The sequence below is a fragment of the Apus apus genome, chromosome 1 (genome assembly GCF_020740795.1).
Source record: "Apus apus isolate bApuApu2 chromosome 1, bApuApu2.pri.cur, whole genome shotgun sequence".
Classification (NCBI taxonomy): Eukaryota; Metazoa; Chordata; class Aves; order Apodiformes; family Apodidae; genus Apus; species Apus apus.
Window position 1 is genome coordinate 150,080,781 of NC_067282.1, and position 20,907 is coordinate 150,101,687.

At 43.1% G+C, this 20,907-nt stretch overlaps 2 protein-coding genes across 2 annotated transcripts in view; one reads left to right on the top strand and one right to left on the bottom strand.

The window, feature by feature from the left end:
• Window positions 1–4,660, top strand: part of TIMP3 (TIMP metallopeptidase inhibitor 3) — a 39,229-nt gene extending 34,569 nt beyond the window's left edge. Inside the window, exon 5 of the mRNA XM_051627692.1 lies at window positions 28–4,660. Coding sequence (XP_051483652.1) covers window positions 28–225 — 198 coding nt within the window. The 3' untranslated portion in view covers window positions 226–4,660. The remainder of the gene's footprint in view (window positions 1–27) is intronic.
• SYN3 (synapsin III) overlaps window positions 1–20,907 on the bottom strand; it is a 198,778-nt gene that overhangs the window by 124,014 nt on the left and 53,857 nt on the right. The window contains exons 6-7 of the mRNA XM_051624297.1: window positions 14,397–14,553; window positions 7,572–7,661 (exon numbers count right to left, since the gene is read on the bottom strand). Coding sequence (XP_051480257.1) covers window positions 7,572–7,661; window positions 14,397–14,553 — 247 coding nt within the window. The remainder of the gene's footprint in view (window positions 1–7,571; window positions 7,662–14,396; window positions 14,554–20,907) is intronic.

Genomic DNA, 20,907 nt, shown 5'->3' on the forward strand with positions numbered 1-20,907 from the left:
TTAACTGATTGCTCCTTACAATTGCAGATTCGGCCCTGCTACTATTTGCCCTGCTTTGTCACCTCCAAGAATGAGTGTATTTGGACAGACATGCTCTCCAACTTCGGCCACTCAGGCTACCAAGCAAAGCACTATGCCTGCATCCAGAGGGTGGAAGGTTACTGCAGCTGGTATAGAGGATGGGCACCTCCAGATAAAACGATAATCAATGCCACAGATCCCTGAGCACGCTATTCCTTCCTTATCTCCCCTCTCCCTTACTTGTGGCTGATCTTCCTTTGGACACTAACTCTTACCAGATCATGATGATGACAATGAAATTAGTGCCTGTTTTCATGCAAATTTTAGCACTTCAAATACTTTAAAAACAAAAGGAAAAAAAAAAAAGGAAAGAAAAGAAAAAAGTCTGTGCTACCTTACTCAATTTGTAATCACCTTTTCCATTTTTTGATACCACTCATTTTGGTCAGATGACATTTGGGAGCTTACTTTTGCACACCAGAGGGAAAAATGGGAGGAACAAAAAAAAAAGAAAAGAAAAAAAATTGAGCTCTTGCTCTCTTACATGTATCATTAGCTGTAGCAATATAATCTCTATTTTTTTAGGAAAACAAAAATCTAAAAACTATGCCGATTAGGCACTCTATTCTTCTATGCGCTCGCTTCCCATCACCCCTCCTCATGCACTAAGTGCTGAAAATATGTAGACACATCTGCGTGAAGGAAAACAGGTTTCATTAATCAAATTGGCAAATGAAACAAACTGAAAAGAAACCAAGCCTAAACTGTGGGGAAAAAAAAAACAACCTATGTCCAAAAGAAATCCTCCTCTGTGGGAGAGATTGACAATGTGATTGACTCCAGCAGTAGGAGAATTCACCTGGTGTGTCTGTCCACATCATCTGGTAAAAGCATTGCTGACTGATTGTCCTAGCTAATTCAGTCACAGTGTGAATGCAACAGCATATTTGAAGTTCTGGCTTTCCCCAGAACAAAAGAGAGAGTATTTTGTATTTTTGTTGTTGTTTCAAAAACAAAAGCCCCATCCCCTATGTTCAGGGAGGTAAATCCACCTACAGCAGAGCAGATGAAGTGCTGTGCCATCTAGTTTTGGCCCCTGAAATTTTGCAGCTTAGCTTCAATGGCAAAACCAGCTTGTGAATACCTTAAACCAAACAGATGCAAAGATACCAACTGTAAATCAATCACATGGAAGAGGGAAAGGGGAGACTTGCTAGAGCTCTTACTATTAAAAAAAAAATCTATTGCCAAAATAGTGTTTTGCTGAACTAAGATGTATATACATTTAATGACATAAGCTATTTTTGACAGGAGGTGGAATTTTTTTGGTGTTATAAACAAAAGAATGGTTTGATTGTGTTTTAAAGACAGAAATATTGACATTCCGAGTCAGTGAGTTGTTTTTAAGATATTGAAGCTCCAGTGTATCTGCAGTAGTGGCTACAGTCATCGTTTCCTCTGCACCTCCTTGCACCACGGTTCCTCCCCTGCAGCTATACTAGCTGCATTTGTTTATACAGTGAAAGGAAGCGTGTGAGGGGGCTAGGCAAGGAAAAGTGGTCTCCTAATAAGTGCCGGCTGGGATCATAAAGTTTCAGCTGCCCAGAGGATTCCTTCTGTGTCAAGTGCTGTGTTTCCCTCTAGGCACTGTTAAGCATAGCTCTCTGCATGTGCTTATACCACGTCCTGCAGTGATGTGGGAGAAGGAGCCTTACTGTCCTGTGCTTTGCTGTCGACTGGAGAAGTGTTTTCGTTCTATTTTGTTTTTTATTAAGAAAACTATAATATAATTTTTCTTATCAAATAAAAGTATTTTAAGTTTTAATGATGGTGAAGAAGGGGTGCTGACAAAAAGGGGTGACTGAGTTTTGGATGGGGAGGGCTTGGGCAGGGAGAAGATTATGCTTAACTTCATTTTTGTATTATTGTGATTATTTATCTTAAGTTTTCATGTATCTTCAATTCATTCCGCTTAGAAAGCAGAGCTGCCACCAGCAGGAAAAAGTGTTACAGTAATTCCAGCCCCGGGGCAATACAGCATTTTACAGTCAGTGACCTCAATTACCGAGAGTTTTTTGGAGCCTCTTTGTCAAGTGCAAATAAAAATACAGGGTCTCTGAGATAGGCCCTGATGCATTTTTATGTTCCTTGTGTGCCACCGGAGCTCTGCCAGACCTACATCCCCTGAAACGCCCCATTTACTAGATGAATTGTTGCAGCAAAAAGCACGTAGCTTCATTTTTACCATGGGCTTTAAAGGGCATTTTCAAAGAGTTGATGTAAGAGGTCCCTAGGTCTGCTGTGGTGGTGGTTAGTTTTTTTTCAGTTGCTCCGAGTGGCAACCACACTGAAAGTCGGTTGGATTTTCCTGTGATTCAGACTTGGAACACTTTTCAGAAGTCCTCTTCCCTGTGACTACTCCTAAATCATGGGTTGGAGATGAGAGGGAGAGTAGGGTGTCTCACAGCACCCATCACAGGATAAGGTGGTGGGTCAGAATGTTGCCACTTTTGGCAGAGAACTGGGTTGGGCTTTGGGCACAGTGGAGCAATCTCTGTTTGATCTCTGCATGGCTGACAAAATCTCTGAGGGTTGCTGAGGGCAGAGTGGAAGGCAGCCTCACCACCCCCCACTGTTTGCATCGTGTGGAGTCGGCAGCGCTGGAGATGGCCTTCCTCAAGCTCAAGGTGACATTGCAAAGCTGGTGTCTCTTGGAGCTGCAGCCATTCCTCATGGCTCCTGAAGGCTAGATGAAAATGCCCCTCAACGCAGTGAAGTATTGATTAGAATATTCATTAAACTGCAGCTCTGCGTATTTTACCTGTCACTGATTCATTTAGCTAGCTGAGACATCACAGTATTGCACTCAAATTATTGTGAACATATTTACATTCTAATGCTATGAGGACTTGTGTCCCTAAGTAGGATATAATGTAGCTATGTGCTTTGTAAACAACAAAACAGCAGATGCATTACCAGAAAATGAAGTGTATTCCCATTTTGTATTGCAGATGGTAAAATATTTCTGAGATGCAGACAGCTAGACGGGCAGGGGTGCGTTTGGTAGCAAATCTTTCCCCTTGCTGTGTAAAGAAACAGTTTTTAAGGCTTTTAAAAACGTGGAGCCAAAAGGAGGGGGAAGAATCCAGTAAAAATACATTTCTTTTGGGAGGCTTCTGAATTTTGTTTCTGTGCATGCTATCAGGGACGTGTTTCACAGGCTAGGCTTTAGCCTGTGGTATCATTAAGAACCTGACTGAAGGCTCCCTTGAAGTGGGAAGGAGCCATTAAATGGATTGAACAGGCTCTAAATCAGACTCAAAGACTTGCTCCTTTTTCTCTGTTCTTTCTTCTGTCTGCTCTCCTTTCTACTGCCTTGCTAAGTCTCTTCTAACTGCCAGTGGACAAAGCTCTGTCCCTCATTATAGTAGTCCACGCAGTATGTGGGAACACCAGGCATGGAGATGTGAGGAGGCAGGTGTGATGTTCTCCCCAAAATGTTACGCTATGGAACATACAGTGGCTTCCTGCAGCACAAGTATCTTCCTGACACCTCTGACATGCTCCTTGCTTCACCCCATAACCTAAGGTCAGGGGAACTGTCAACAGCACAGCTCATGAGAGCACAACCTTTGGACATGTACCTGATGAGAGCTTCCTCTTCCCCTCCCCTATGCTTTAAACACACCAAAATTACTTTATAAGATGTGTATCACATTTCTAGGCTGTTGCTGTTTGCTCTCTTATTTATAGATATTTTTCCTTACTCTCTTGAGAGTGTTTTCCCCTTTAGAATGAAAGAAAAAATAAATAAAGAAAAAATATATTGAAAGTTTGGGAAAGACTGTATTTGATTTTCCTTTTCCAAAATGGAGGGGCTAGAGAGCAGGAGATCTGTGCATGGAGTACCTTGAATAAAGTCCTCTTGTGGGAGGCTTCCCCCTCCCATGTATGGCACAAAATTGCTGGTTTAGGTCCAAATTTCCCGTATTTAAAGAGTTACGGTGCCCTTTAGGTAGGACTATTCTAAAACCTAAATATATATTCATGTCCCATTCATACTTGGCTGGAGCAAAATGCTGCCTCAAGGTGATGGAAAACAAATGCTTGTCTTTTCTACAGTAAAGACTGTCTGAAGTAAAGGCCTCCAATGGAACAAGTTTGCAGTGTTTCAGATGCCTCTGAAAGTATATCTCACTTGCAATGTGTTTTATGGCTTAGAAAGGCAGAACAAAATTTAGGGAACTGCAGAAGTTCTTTGTCTTTTTCAGAATAAGTGGCTTTTGGGGCTACCAGTCTTGAGAAAAATCTTAAAAATCCACTAAACATTTGCTGCTGCTTTGCCTGTACTGGCTTCTCCTTCTCTCTGATGCTGTCCTTCCTTCATAGAGCCACTCCGTTGTTCCTGATAGTCATGGAAACGTGGGGAGGGAACCAGACCCGTGTGAAAAACCTTGTCCAGAAGGAATGTATTTGTTGCTAAATTTTCTAGCACTGTTTACAGTTTTCCTCCATGTTATTTATAAATTTTATATTCAGTGAATGTATATTGTCTTTTAAGGTAATGTTGCATAATGTTCACTTTTTATAGTGTCCTTTTATTCTAAACAGTAAAGTGGTTTTATTTCTATCACAGACATTCTGTCTCTGCTTCACTTGTTTTAGTTTCTGTCCACTTCAAATATACACAAATGGATTGCAAGTGGATTTATTAATTTCCTTCTCTTTCTCAATACCATTTTATTGGGCCCAAAGCAGATATTCCACCTCTGGCAATTCTTGCTCTTTGGCAAAGTCATCCTTCCAGCAGCCCCTCCCTCTTCTTAAATACAGGAGACAAAAAAAATAAAATAAAAATCCTTTTGAAGTTAACGTATCCCACTTGTTAATTGGCCATAGGGGGTCACTCCAGAGCAAGGCAGTCATTATGGCTGTCAGGTAGTACCAGTAGGGCCTCAGAAGAGCAATTGCCAGATTGCTTTTATTTCCAGTAAACTGGCAGGAGGATTAAAAGGTACATGCCCGTGGCAAAGGGAACAGAGATTCATCTTTTGGATCTTTCCAACTGTGAAATGTCAGAGCCTTGTGTCCTTTCTTTAAGTTTACTGTTTGAGGCTGGTTAAAAATGCCCTGTGATCATGGAAGGACTCTTCAGAGAAAGCATTTTCAACTACATGAAAATCCTCACAGAAATGGATCTACTGTTAGAAGTTTCCTTTGTCTCACTTTTTCTTTAGGAAAATCTCTATTGTCTGCAAGTTTGGAAGAATGAAACATTTTAAAATCTGTTCTATGTTTAATCCAAAGATTTAGAAAGTAAGCTTCGGAAAGTTTTGGACAGGATGAGGATCTCTTATGCAAGGATTTAAAGTATATCACATAGCAAAGAGGTAAAACAATAACACTAGTTATAAACACTTCCAGGGGGTCAGCCATCAAAGGACCACAGTGTATTTTATGAGTGCTGGCTGGTACAGCTTGAAATCACCTCCACCAAAGGGAAGAAATGAGTGGAGAAGGGGCATAATTATTTTCCTATCTGACACATGGAGAAGCTGATGCACCATGGGCAAGCAACTTTCATGGGTATTTGGTGATTTGCTGATGACTGCAACAGAGCTTTCCTGGCTTAAGCACCTGCCCTCACAGCCTAGAATCGTGTCAAGATACACCCAGAAAAGATCTTGAGAAGTTACATAGGTTTATTCTGTGAGGCAGACCCCTCACCTGTAAAGAGCTGGTCTGAAATTGCCCATGTGGAATGTTGCTTGTGTGAACGTTTGGAACGTGACTGTTTTAAACCAGATTACTCAAGCTTGCATATCAACAATACTGTTTGTGTTCAGATGAGGTTATCTACAGTTTTAAAAGGTTCCTGTATTCTTTTGGGAGTAAGCAGTAGCATCTGCAAGTAAGCAATAGGCTTTCCAAGTAGGTCATCAGTTAGAAAGATGACAGACACATGAAATAAAGATCAGTGCTCTGCTAAACCAAACTACTGTGCTAGTAACAAATGCATTTACATGCTGAGGAATCACGAATCAGATTTCCAGACTGAAAGTGCTAGCTAATGTATTTGCAATGAAAACCTTAATCAAGTCTTCCAAAAATACCATTCCTGACGTGATGGTCAGACAAAGTTACAACTGTTATGAAGCATTACATATGTCACAAAACCCCTCTTTATAAATTGGTGGGAACTAAACACAGCAGGATTTATCAACTAATTTGTCTTAAAAGGCTGCAACAAACTGTCACATAGTGTTTTAAAGACCATCTGTTTCTTTATGGCTTAATAATACAACTCTTACCACAGCACAACTAGAGTGCTTCACAGCACTTAGGACTTTACTTACCCTTCATGATGTGCCTCCTGTCAGGTATGGAAGTGCTGTTGCCCACACAGCCTGGCTAGAGAACTGATTATTGGAATGGAGAGATGAAGGACTGGCATTTCAAGGCATTTCAAGGTACCTAGTGTGCACCGGTGGGATTCTTCACAAGAATCTCAGTGAAGCTTCCTTTTGGATTTTGAAGCTCCACTACGTGTCTATATCAGGTATTTACACCCTGTTGAGCATTGTGGTTGGCCCACAGTGTTGCAAAATGTGTGTGAGAAAAGAGGGGTTTGAATGGTTTTGAGCCCGAGTTTGACGTCTCAACAACCCTAACCTTCAGGCTGCCAATGCTGCTAGAGTTCACAAGCAAGTGTGGGAAATAAGCTCAGCCAGCCAGTGGCTCACATGGGGGACATTGTGGTTCACACAGGGTCTCATCGAAGCCTCAACCAGGTAAAAAGAGCCACTAATTCATGGATGTAAGTTGGGAGGAAAAATTAATGAAGGACTAGCACATTTTTTAACCCAGGGAAAGCAAGAGACATGAACAGTTTTAAACAAAGCTGCTCACTTTGTTTTGTTCTCCAGGACTAAAGGCACCTACACAGATCTCTTTGGAAGGTGCCCTAAGAGTTTGGTACTGTGCCCAGTAGCCACACAGGGCACTGAGTGTTTAGTTGTTGACAGAAAGACTAGACCCCAGAGCCACTGTGCAAAGGAAACAATAAAAGCTGAAACAAACTCTTTCAAAAACTCCAACTTGCTTAGAGTACCTAGTCAGGCTGATAAATGTTTCATGGATGGCAACCATGTGACAGACCAAGCAAACTGGCATTGTGAAGCAAACAACTCTTATGGCCCGTGTCTGCAATCACCAACATGTTTTAAGCAATTTCAGAAAGGAAAAAAATCCATTTTATCTGAATAAAGTGATTGCTCTGAGGGATGAGCTTTTGTTGACTAGATTTAACAACTGATTTTTGCTTTGGTTTTGGGGCTGTTCTCACGGTTCACTTTTTCAGGGTCCATGTGTGACGTGGGGGAGGGCTGGGCGAGAAAGGAAAGAGGTTCCTGAGCAGTGCTTTTTGCATGTTGCTTTTTAGCTAGTAATTACTCTGTAAGTAAAATTGAGAGTCTTCCCAGAATCCCCACCACCATGTCTTGTGCCCAACTCACATTCACACTATTGTCAGAAGAAAGAAAGGTACTCACCATCTGCTTATGGCTTGGGAAGAATGTTTGCTCCACGAGGGGGAACTTCTCGGGACCCAGCAAGTTGAAGATTTTAATCAGCTGAGAGAACTTGGGGTGAGGGAGAGGGAACAAAAAACAGACACAGTGGATGTCGGTGGGGTATTGTGTAACAGGTAGGTGCTTGCAAAACGTTCTGATACTGGTGAAGGAGGTGAGAGAAGCATGTTATTATGCCCTTCCCCGCTTGCTTTCTTGACCTGAGAGCAGCAAGAAAATATGCAGTTGCTGTATTTACCTGGGGCTAAGCCAGCCTGTGTACACAAAGCTTGGACTAAGAGTGGAGAAGGGGGAGATGAACTCTGTCACTAAACCCAAACTGATCCCCTCCTGGCTCTCATAGAGCTGCTGTGAACAAGCTTTACTACCCACATGTGACTGGGGAGAGGTTCGGGGGCCCTTCTTGATAGAGGAAAGGGCTCAGAGGAGCAACCAGCCAGGAAATCTGTGCCGCCTCTCCTGAGCAGAGGCAAAATAAATCAAAGCTCTCCCTTGGATCTCTGCCCCACAGCCAAATCAAAGCTGCAGGGAAGGAAAATTGTTAAGGGACACAGATGACAAGAGGGAATAGCTCATGCTACCTGATTTGAGTGTTAAGCCAAGGAAGCATGAGACCACTGTCAACTGCAACTGACATCTATTATACACCAAGGGTGTCCCAAAAGCCTCTTGTGCACAATAGGAGAAAAGAGAGATCGTCTGATACCCCTGTCTGATCTACCAGTGAGGCCTGAGGGAGGCACCAATCTGTGAGGATGGCATCTAGAGAAAGCAGTATGTAACACCAATGGGGAAAGCAACAGTGCTCTGGTATTTCATGTACGAGGGTGAACATTTGCCATATCCCAACCTGTTAGCATGAACTTCACCTTCATCACCACTATCATCACTGTTATAAACTGTTCATCATTCAGGGTTGAGCCCAGCCAGACACAAAGGTCCCCATTGTAGGACTAAGTTTTCATTTCAGTTTGGATTCAAAAACCCCAACAGAAGGGTAGCACAACTAATTCCTGCTCCACTTCAGCCATCTGTGAAGCAAGTAGACTTCTCTGTATGTTGTCTGCAGCCTTTCTGTTCAATCTTTCATTGATTAGCTAAAAAAAAACCCCAAAACTATATGAGAGAAACTTAATTACCATGACAGAAAAAGTTGCTGAAGCAGGTTTGGTATTCCAAACAGAATAAGAGGGTGTGTATATATAAATATATTTATACCAGTAACCTTCTGGATCTCAGAAGCTGATTATATTCTTTACAATCCCACTTCTAGCCATTCTGCTTTCCCTCTGAAGAGGTACAGCCCTGTTGCCATGGACAATGCTGAACTGGCAGTGCTGTTGGTGAAATGGTTAGACTGGCAGCCTTGCAGAAAGGGGAGTAAAGCCAAATAACATAGCTCAATTATTTTCATGGCTGTTAAGATAACAAAATGATTGGAGATTGCTTCACAAGTAAGAATTTTGCCTCCTGCTGAGCTGGTAGATGTGACTGAATTCCCCTCTGATGTCCTATCTGCAACTGAATTTAGTTTTCAAGCCCCCTGGAATTTGGTAAAATCAAGTTAAATTAATAAAGGCTTCCTGTTTGGGCCAAGTCTTTCTTCCCAGTAGCATCCACTGCCTGATCTTACATGTTTTGAGCACATTTGAGCAATGTCTGAAGCCAGTAAATGTATCGAATTGCAACCCTAAGGTTAAATTGCAGAGAGAGAGCAAGCTACTGAGAATGTTTTCTGCTGTGTACCTATGCTAGGGCTCCTGTCCTGCTTAGTGGGCTAGTCTAAGCAAATGCATTTCTGAATAAGAAGTTGAAACTTCACTTGGGGGAGTGGAAATACCTCTTTGGGAGTTAAAGCATGGTATGGGTGTGAAGAAAATGCAGACAGTATGCAAACGAATTAGGCTGCAAGGTATGTGCCAGACCCAGGCCAGAGGCTGAAGGGGCAACTGCCAGCGGAGCTGCAGATGAATGTGAGGAATCCTTTTCCTAATCTTGTAGGTCAAAATGTGGCATTTAAGAAAACCCAGAAAGCATCAAGAGGTGGCATATCCCATCTCTAACACCACCACCCCCTCACATGCATGAGCAGATTAGATAAAAACTCCCCGTGTAGTATAATTATTGTTGGCAAGGAGGGTATTGATGTTGGGGAAGGAGGACAGCTTGCTTCTCTAACTACTTGCACTAGCCTTGCACATCCTAGAGAAGAAAAATAAAGCCCTGTTTTGACTAGCAAAGTAAGCAAACAGGGCTTAAAAGTTAAACAGGATGAGACAGAAACAGGGAGAGGAGGAAAAGCTCTGGCTGAGAGCAGCACATGCCCCTTACTGCAGGTGCACGCAGCTCTGACCAGCCATGGGTGCCACAATGTTGATGTGACTTTTTTTTTTCTAGGAAAATGGCTCAAACAAAATAACTGGAGCAACAGTGCAGCTGACAGACAGTGTCCTGACTTGTTCCTTGGGTTTTCTTTTGGAGCACACAACTCTTGGCTGTTGCTGAAATATCAAGCGTTTTGGATGCACTCAGCCGCCTGGGAGCCTCTTCAATGGGCCAAGCCTGCAGTAAGGTCTGGCTTTGCTATTGACTCTCATGGGACAATTTCCTCCTTTTTTCCTGTTTTTTGGGTTTTGGTTTTTTTTTGGCAATTGTTAGGGACAGGACATTGGCAAAGAGATACCTGTGTTACATGGTGCAGCAACCTCCTAGATACCTAACAGGAGAGCTCAAGCATCACCTCCCAGTGCATTTTTACATGGGTAGGAATGTTACTGTCAGCAGCTTAGCTAGATATAACTGGCCCTTCCACATTTTAGTATCAGTTCTTACTTTCCATGGTTCCAGTGGTTTTAAAGAGATTGCATCCTGACCACAGAGCAAGGCATAGAATAATTGAATCATCAAGGTTAGAAAAGACCTTCAAGATCATCAAGTCAAATTGTCTGCCCTCAACCTCTAACCACTAAACCATCTCCTGAAAGACTACGTCCACCCATTTTTTGAACACCTCCAAGGACGGTGCCTCCACCACTTCCCTGGGCAGCCTGTTCCAATGCCTCACCACTCTTTCTGCAAAGAATTTTTCCTTAATATCTGAAGCTCCCCTGGCACAACTTGGCCCCATTTCCTCTTGTCCTATCACTAGTCACTAGGGAGAAGAGGCCAACACACCCACCTCACTATAACCTCCTTTCAGGTAGCTGTAGAGAGCAATGAGGTGTCATCTCAGCCTCCTCTTCTCCAGGCTGAACAGCTCCAGCTGCCTCAGCCCCTCCTCATAAGACCTGTTCTCCAGACCCCTAATCAGCCTTGTTGCCCTTCTCTGCACCCTTTCCAGCACCTCAGTGTTCTTCCTATACTGCAGTGCCCAAAAGTGCACACAGTGCTCGAGGTGCAGCCACCAAGGCTCAGTAGAGGAGCAGGATCTCCCCCCTAGTCCTGTTCATCACACTATTTTTGATGCAGGCCAGGATGCCATTGGCCCTCTTGGCCACCTGGGCACACTCCTGGCTCATATTCAGCTGGCTGTCAATCAACATCCCCAGGTCCCTCTCAGCTGGGCAGCTCTCCAGCCACTGATTCCCAAACCTGAAGCGCTGACAAGGGTTGTTGTGGCAAAAATGTAGGACCCAATATTTGGCTTTATTGAAACTCATGCAATTGGCATTGGCCCATTAATCAAGCCTGCTGAGACCACTCTGCAGAGCCTCCCTGCCCTCAAGCAGATTGACACTCAGCTTAGTGTCCATCAGCTCCCCTGGTACTGAAGTCAGACTAACTGGCCTGTAATTTTCTGGATCATCCATCTGCTCTTATGTAGGAGGGTTACATTGGCTGATTTCCAATCTGCTTGTACCTCTCCAGTCAGCCAGGACTGTTGATAAATGATGGAAAGTGGCTTGGTGAGCGATCTCACCAGCTCTTTCAGCACTCTTGGGTGCATCCCATCCAGCCCAATAAATTTGTGACAATTTACATGGTGTAACAGGTCACTGACCATCTCCTCCTGGATTGTGGGGGGTTGTTCTGCTCCTGGTCTCTGCCACCTAGCTTAGAGAGTTGCGTTCCCTCAACTTAACTGGTACTGTTATGGAAGACTAAGGCAAAGAAGTCATTAAGCACCTCAGCCTTTTCCTTACCTTTCATTACCATGGGGCAAGGCAGTGTGGCACAGCCTGGTTTTTAAGTGAAATGCCTTGCCTGGCTGATTGGACATCAGAGGTACTTGCAGGAAGTTTTAGCAGAGAAATGAAAATATACATTTAGAGGGTCTCAAGGCCTTTCTGCTTGTTTTTTAAGGACCAAGGTCATCCGGGAGCCTATATATCAGTTTGGCTGGGATTTTTTTGTACGCTGTAGATGATTACCTTCAAGACTTCATATTTCATGCAGTTGTACAGATGAAAAAGTTGCCTTGCAATTAGAGGCGTTAACTGGATGCAGTATCAGTAATACTCTTAACATTGATCCCATTTTTTTTGTATTGTAACTTTTATAACACAAACATTATTCTTAGTGGTTGAAGAATTGTGTTTAGGGTGCTTGAGACATTATTTCTTGATAATTCTGTGATGATCTTAAAACTAAAGATTCTTCAGACATTTTTCTGTATGTGATATCCCCAAATATTCTGTTTTTTTCTTTCAGAAACACCTACTTCAAACTGTGCCTGTGTTTAGTGCAGATTTTAACCTTTGAGAAAATTTGTGTATTGCAGTACTGGAAACCTGCCAAATGTCATTTAAAAAAGGGGCTGTATGATTGAGTAAACTTAAGCCCAAACTCAGCTGATTGTAATTAGAGTTGCTGAGAAAAAACACTGGTGTAAATTGCCAAGGAAAAACAGCCTCACTTACATCCCCCTCCACAAAAATCATAAACATTTCTATGAAATGGACCAATTTTTGGAAATAAATAAAAAGGGAGAGTGAAAAGCATGTTTCCCAGGGATATTGAATTTCAGTTCTTCGTGTATCAAAACTGGTTTTTAGGTCTGAAAAGTTTCCAGTAATCTTTCTTCAGCAGATAGATGCTTTATTTCAAGATGCCTCTTTTGCAATCCGAGGGAAACATACACCGAAGTGGTTTGTCCCTCTCTCTCATTTCCCAGCTATCACAAAATTAAAATTTTCTGATTCTCCTGCCAGTGAAACTTTCTGCCCTCAAATGCCCCACTGCAATCTCTACCCGAGTTCAACCTGATAAAATTTCAGTGGTGCCAAATACCAGCTCAGATCCCATCTGAGCTCTGAGAATACTTAGTGAGTTACAAGCATTGCTTTTAGGGGTGATGTGGGGCTTGGGGCAGTAGGGAAAGGAGACATTTTTCTAAACTTCTTTTAAGTGTTTACAAGAGATTTCCTTGACTCCTCTGAGCCAGCTGTATTCCCTGTGAGGAAAGCATGGCACAACCGGAGCCTGAATAGATAGATCCAAATTACTGGCAGAGCCAATTTCTCCCACACTGCCCTGCCAGCTCTGCTTTTCTTTTTTTTTTTTTTTTTTTTTTTTTTTTTTTTTTTTTTTTTTTTAAATTATTTTTTTTAATTTATTTTTTCCATGTGCTGAATGTGTTTTTTTTCGTTTATTTCAGTTTCCTAAAAATAGGTCTGTCACATCTTGAGGCCCGTGCACACCATCATGAATATAATTACAAGCCATGAGTTGAAAAATAACAACTAAACCCTGACTGTCTCAACCTCAAAATCAAATGAACTAGACCACATGAATGTCTTCTTCAACGAAAGCCAGTGTAAATGCAGAGGGTTTTTGTCAGGTCACTGGGGTCAACATGCTCGCGCATGTAAGATCAACTGTAGGAAACAATGCAAAGGATGTTGTACTGAGCCTGGTACTTGATGCATCTCTCCCTCCCCTTTCCTCTCCCAGCAACCTTCGTCATTCAGATGGGGACTGAGGCCAAACGAGCATCACCCACCACTGATGGAAAAGTGAGATTTTTCACACTGCTCATAACTGCACTAGAGCATTTTTGGAAAATCCAGGATTCTGCTTTTGGTCTCGACAAAACCTGCAGATGATAATGATAATCTTGTATTTTCTCTGAAACCGTTGAAAAACTCTGCATGCTTTCCCCTTTCCTTCTGCTTTATTCCAAGGTCTTTGTCATTCTATGTTCCCTTTTTTATTATATCTACTAGTTGAAGAAATAATCTCTTTACTTCTCTTGCCTTTCTTTTCAGCTAATCTCCTCACAACAAAGCACAACACAGAAAAAGTGGAAAGAGAAGACAACAGAAGACAAGTCCAGCTTGCATTTCTGCAAAAAAGAGGTAATCTTAGTCTTAGGCTGGGGCACCTGTGTACATCTAATAAAAGGTGCTAGAAATAACTCAGTTCAGATACCCTCTAAAACAGTGAATGTTTGTGTTTCTCTTAAGGTAGTTTTACCATCTTTTGGTCAGGACAGTGACCTGCTACTAGTGATCCACTATTATTAATCTATTACTATTCATCTGCTCTGCCTTGCAAGAAATCTAGATCTTACTGTTGGCTGCTTGTGACACATCAGAGTCTGAGACAGGTGAAATGTCCTGATTAGGGTGAGGAAATAAGACTTTGGTATTTCTAAAGGCTGTTAAAGGAGCAATGCTGGTAGTTTTTTCCCCCAAGAATTCCCAGCTGGATTGCTAAGGTTGTTTAGATGGTGGTTTTATTCTAAAGAGACAAATGCCTACAAAACAGACTGAGTTTGGTGCTGTATTGGTACCAGGTATCTAATTTGCAGTGTTGGCATGCAGTAGAGCTCGACTTGTCACTTACCACCCAGGGCTTGCTGCAGAAGTTGTAGATGGAGAAGAGGGAGTTGACTGTGTGGATGCCACCGTACTGGAGGCCAATGATGAGGCTACGGAAATCCTCTCCCAGGGCCATGCTGTAGGCATGCTGCCGGATCAGGACAAAGTCAGGCTTGAAGGACCTGGAAGAGACGAGGAGAGCAATGTTTTACTTCCAAGCCCTCAGCAACACTTCTAGTCTCTCCCTGTTTCCCCTTTTCATTAACCTGTGTTGCTCTTCTTTGTGCCTCTCGTCATGGTTTGCTTGCATTAGAAGGTAACAAACCAACCAAAAAAAACCTTAGTCAATAAAAACAGGAAACATCTAACACAGCTGCGAGTGTGAGAGTGCAGAAACAGGCCAAAGAGATTTGCTGCAGTTTCCATGTCACTCAGGCATGCACAGGAACAAGCTGTGAGCAGAGCCAAGGGTCATAAATTTGCTGGTGGGGGGATTCTCTTTTCTTTCTAAAAGCTTGGCCATATTTGGCAAGCTCATTGCAATGTGCGACGCAGATGAGGGAGCAAGTTTGTTTCCTGATGATTGAACTGGATATTGAAGCAATGCCCAGTGGGTGGGAAGATCATGAGGGATTTCAAAAAGCTATCATACACATCCATGCACTGACACACATTCCCCTTTAATCAGCTTACTACATAAGCAGCACATCCCAGGCTCTTATGGCCCTGAGTCAACAAGTAAAAGGGCAGGCACGGTAATGTAATTAATCAAATGAGCAGAGCCCCTCATCCAGTGCTGTGGCTCGTGGCGTGGACTTCCAGAATACTATTTAGCAAGACTGGAGCCAGGAATCCTCTAGTTCAACAATAGCAGCTCTCAGAAAATGCACAGAAAAGTGAGGCCCTTTCTAGGTAAGCCAAGAAGCAACAGATTATCTTTCAAACAACCGTATCTCAGTCCTTGTTGATGCTCTGTCTTCAGAGCCCTTCAGAAACCTCTGGAAATGGCAGCCGGAAAGAAACTGTTTCCAAAATGGAGCTCAGCAGTTCATTCTCAAAGCCATGGAAGGGGCTTTTCCACAGAAATAGGGGAATATTTTATAGTTTAATAGAGGTTGCATCAAGGACATTGGAAAAATTTCCATGCTGTATTAAAGTTTTTCAGAGAAATGAGCTTTGTAACCAGGTCCCATTACCTCACTACCCTCGAACATTTTCCTTGCTAAGAGACTATAATTTCTATCCTTCAGATGTATGAGCTGGAAATATTGTGGGTTTATAGCCCCTATTTATATTTCCATCATTCTGGCAGGGAAATCCGAGATGGTGACTCTGGGCCAGATTGTGGCAACAAACACTGTTTACAAAACCCGGTGCAGCTTTGTTGTTTTGAAGCTGTTAGTTTTGTTTGTTGGCCTTGGGCTTTTGTTATCGCCTGAGACATGGCAAGGAGCATGCTCTGCTTTTGTGATGCAAGAGGCCAAGCTTTGGAAATGTTGTGATTCCCTCCCATGGAGTATTTTTAAACCCAGGCATATTCCTTAATGTACTTGGCACCAAACCTGGCACTTTTCTCAAGCAACAAGATGCATAATGAGCATGGGGAGGGCTGCGCTATCACTGCAGCTGATTTATGGACCTCCCTGGTGTCAATGGAGGTGAGGCAAGCAGTGAACCCCTGCTGGGAAACAGCAAGTGAATACAAATCTTGGAAAGCTTGAGCTGTTCCATTCTGCTGGACTTGCCATGTAGACAGGACCCCAGCGGCAGGCACAGGTCCTCAGGAAAGATTAATCAGTTCCCTAGGACCAGGAATTGATGTAAGTGCTGAATTAATAAATATGTGTTGGTGCCTGGAGGGGCAGGAACTTCAGGCATGTCCTTTCTTCATTCAGCTTTCTGAGCACAAGAAGGAGAAAATGGTCCCTATTATGGCTCAGGTCTTTTCCCAGTCTTGACTTAGGGAGCAGCACCTACTGGAGCTGCCCAGTGATGGTACACACCCTTGCTCTGGTCTCCCCAGACGAAGCAGCAGCATCTGCCCTTGAACATCTCCCCCAACACTCCAGGGAGGGGATGTGGTGAGGAGGAAGCATAAGAATGAGCATGGCCAGCTGGGAAGAGGTTCAGGGGGGAGAACACACAACGGCTGGGAAACTGCCTTCAGCGGCTTTACTTCTGCCAGCCAAAAGTTTAGAAAAGCAACTCTTGTCTTTTCAGATGCTGGCAAAGGAAGAGGATTTCAACTGAGAAGATGGACACAAGAATACAGAATTAACATGGAAAAGCTTATTCTCAAACTCTGCATTGTGTAGGAAGGCAGGGCACTCTCTCTCTCATGCAGCAGATGAGGAGTGAATCTTTAAAGTGAAGGTGGACACTGAATCCCTGTTTTGAACCAAGGGACAATGAGGATGTTCCCATGGATACTGAGAACAGGGCAGAGGAGTGCAGGGCCTGGGACTAGCTGTGAATAAACATCAGCTGGAGAGCCCCAGAGTCCACAAGGCATTTGTAACAGAGAAACAGAGACCAGTGGCTGAATATGAGGCCAGGGGCTAGGAAGGATAGAAAAAGGAAAATGGATAATCAAAGTAGGTGTGGTGGTATGAAAACTGAGTAACTGGGGCCACAGGGAATTGGGGAGAAAAGAGCTTAATTTATTCACATGAGGAAAGTTACTTTTTTTGGTAGAAAATTACTTATGCAAGCAACTGCTTGTTCTCAGAGTGTAAGTCTTCTGCTAACATAGTGAGCTTTGGATTTGGAACAGCCAGTAGTATAATTGTTTTCTTCGTTAGTTTAACCCAACCCAATCACATCTCCCATGAAAGAACCTGAATTGAAATCCCTGGCAGACAGACAGGTTAGGCAGAAGCTCCACCTTTGGAACACTGTTGCTAAAACCTTTGGGTGAGCCAAACTCAGTAGTCCCTGCTGTGCTGATGTCCTCAGCACATGAATCTGGCAGGACCAGGAGGGTAATGGCAGGAGCAAGTACCAACCCTCTCCACTAGATCTGTTCAATCAGCACTTCATAGAATCACAGAACCATAGAATGCCAGGTTGGAAGGACCTCAACGATCATCTGGTCCAATCTTTCTAGGTACAGCTATAGTTTATATGAGATGGCTCAGCACCCTGTCAAGTTGAGACTTAAAACTATCTAATGTGGAGGACTCTACCACATTCCTTGGGAGACTATTCCAATGTTTGATTGAGCTCATGGTGAAAAATTTACCTCTTGTGTCTAATTGGAATCTCCCCAGGAGCAACTTGTGCACATCATCCCTTGTCTTTTCCATGTCACTCCTTGTAAACAGGGAGTCTCCATCTTCTTGGTAGCCTTCCTTTAGGTACTGGAACACTGTAACAAGGTGTCCCTGAAGCCTTCTTTTCTCAACACTGAACAAACCCAGTTTTCTCAGCCTCTTCTCATACGGCAGGTTCTCCAGTCCTCTGATCATCTTTGTGGCCCTTCTCTGGACCCTCTCCAGCCTGTCTGCATCCTTTTTGTGTAGCAGGGACCAGAACTGAATGAAACACTCCAGGTGTGGTCTGACAAGTGCCAAGAAGAGCAGCACGATGACTTCATTTTCTCTGCTGTTGATGCCCTTGTTGATGCAGCCCAGCATCCTGTTGGTTTTCTTTACATCTGCAGCACACTGCTCACTCATGTTGAGCCTGTTACTCACCAAGACTCCCAGGTCCCTTTCCACAGGGCTGCTTTCCAGCCTGGTGGGTCCCAGTCTGAATTGCATTCCTGTGTTATGTGTTCCCAGGTGCAAGACCTTACACTTCTCCTCATTGAACTTCATACATGACCACAAGCTGCCTTGGATAAAGCTGCATCTAGACCCCTGCTAAAGACACATCATGGGGATGGGTTTGGTCACAGAAAAAATGCAAGAGAGCCCATTCAAACATCTTATGGACAGGGAGGTGGGATAGGTGAGTGGAACTTGCCTGATGGACTTGGCACACAAGCTTGGTGGACTTGCCAGTGCTAGATTAATGGTTGGACTTAATGATCTTGAAGGTCTTTTCAAACCAAAATGATTCTATGATTCTAAAATAAATAATGGATTTAAAACATGTCTCTAATAAGCTGTGCTCTGTGTGTTGGTGCTGTGCCCTTCCTGGGCTGTGTGGCAGACACCTACCTGAAGGTGTGAATCTGCCTTAGCATGATAGCCAGATGGATGAAGCTTCCAGGAGAAAGCTGGAGCCCATCTTTCGCCACAGCCCTTTTACAGAAGCCCTTACTCAGACCCCAGGAACTCAGTTCTCATTTACAGTTTGGCTCCTAGCATTTACTGGCAAAATAAAGGCCACTAAAATGCACTTAACACGTTCCCAGAGTGGTGCAGAGATACAAGAATAATTTGGGTTTTTTTGTGGGTTTGTTTGTTTGTTTGTTTGTTTTTTAAATATAATCCAGGAGACTGGAAAATTTCCTTTTCAGATTGTAATAGCTGGTGAGATTTCATTTTCCTCTGGAATGGAAAGGTGCTTCCCTTTCAGCCCGTTTTGCTACAGGTGATGGCCTCTGCCATAGGCAGCATGAGCCCTTCCATGGTTCTGGCTCGTGCACGACTGAACAACCCACCCCCAGAGCAAAGCAGCCTCCCACAGAACCCTGTGGCTCTTTCTCACTTTCCAGTAGTTGCCTCCTTAGCCCAGCTGCTAGAAAAGGCACATGGTGGCTGCTCAGCCTACTCTCCTTCTGGCAATTGAGATTGGCCAGCAACTACCAGGGTCAATCAGCCCTGGGTGATGGTGAATCTCTGGCTAGGAAGATGCTAGTGCGGCCAGTCCTGAGCTTGGACTCTGATAATGTGATGGAGGAAGTTTATTTGCAGTTAATTACCTCTTTTTCAACTTGTTCCAATGAATTTTAACAGTCTCTTTCTTTCTTAGTGGTAAAACAATGGTTTAGACACAAATTTTAGTGTAAAGCCTGGATCCAAAATACCTCATAGGAAGAGGTTTGACTGCAGAATATAAAAGTTTCTTAAATTGGACCAATTTACCCTTAAATGTGTGACAGCATTATCTGTCCCAGAAATAGTTTTGCTTGAAATGAGGGAATACAAAATTACAGAAGAGATTTATCATGGTACATATGGAAGTTACACATTTGAGAAGCAGTAGTAGCTATTCTGGTGTTCTGTGTCTAACTTCTCTAATTATGAGAAGAGAATCAGCTCTGAAAAGATCACTGATAACATTTCTCTGCAGAATGCAGGTCCCAGCCACTGTGAATGTGATACAATGACAATTCTGCTGGGAGGAGTCATGCCTTAAAGACATTTCCTATTTCTTATTTCTGCATCTTGACATAACTGGTTTGCTTCCTGGTCCTTCACCTTTTCTCACTGAAGCATCAAGAGTTTCACGAGCATGAAGAAAGAACACACAAGAATAGATTTTGTTGTCAAAATACTTTTTAATGACCTCTTCCACCTCTCACTGTGAAGAATCTCCTGCAGCCAAAGGGTAGACCAACTCTATACTTTAGCACCATGATGGGTCTAGAGAGCTTTTTGCCTGTGCTGTGAGAGAAGGATGGCCTCTCCTCCTCTCTTTTTAAAAGAGTGTCAGTCTTACAAGACACTTTGCTCTTCACATCAATAAAGAAAGATCTTCCCTGGACACTGAAGAAGCACAGCCTTTCTTCAGGTTCTTTCTACCCCTCATTATTCATGGAGACTTTACTCAGTTTTCTCACACTTCTCAGTGATCAACACATTTTGACTGAGTTTTCTTCCAAAGCTTTCTTATCTGCTTGGCATGACACAGGGAGGAAGAAAGGTGCATAATTAAGCAATATGTTACAACAAGCTTTGTATTACTGACAATTAATGGAGCCTTCAGGCAAGCTTCTGAGCCACAAGTAAAAGTCATAAGCGGCTGCAACTATCTGAGAAGTTTAATAACCCTTCCTGCTAGGCAGTGCCTTAATTGTCTGAGACCTAATAGAAGAGGGCATTTACAAATAGGAACAAGCTCTTTTTGTGCTTTACTTGGGTGTTAATAGCTGCTGAAACCAGGAATAATGGTTGCAGTAGGACCAGTACCACTGTATGCAGATGAGGACACCCTGGATGATGCTCTGATTTACTTCTCAGTAACAGACACATGGTCAAGGAGCCATAAAAATAGTATTACCCATTCTCCAAACTGTACTGTGGCAATCTCCAAAGTCTGCTGTATATTTTACTTGTAAACTGATCAGCCTTGACAAGGAAAAGCATGTGGACCTGGCCAATGTCTCAAAGTAGTAAGAACCACATTGGTCACCAGCAGCTTGCCTTCGAAATGCTTGTGACCCAAAGCTTTTACAGAAGGTGATCTGAATAATTTCCAACATTACAGAATAACACCATTGAGTAATTTAGGTCAGTAGGCATCTCTGGAGATTACCTGTCACAACACACTGCTCATTGCAGGGCTAACTTTGAAGTGACTTTTGGTTGATCAAGTTCTTGTCCCTCCAAATTTTGAATATTCCCAAAGATTAATATCCCTATGTC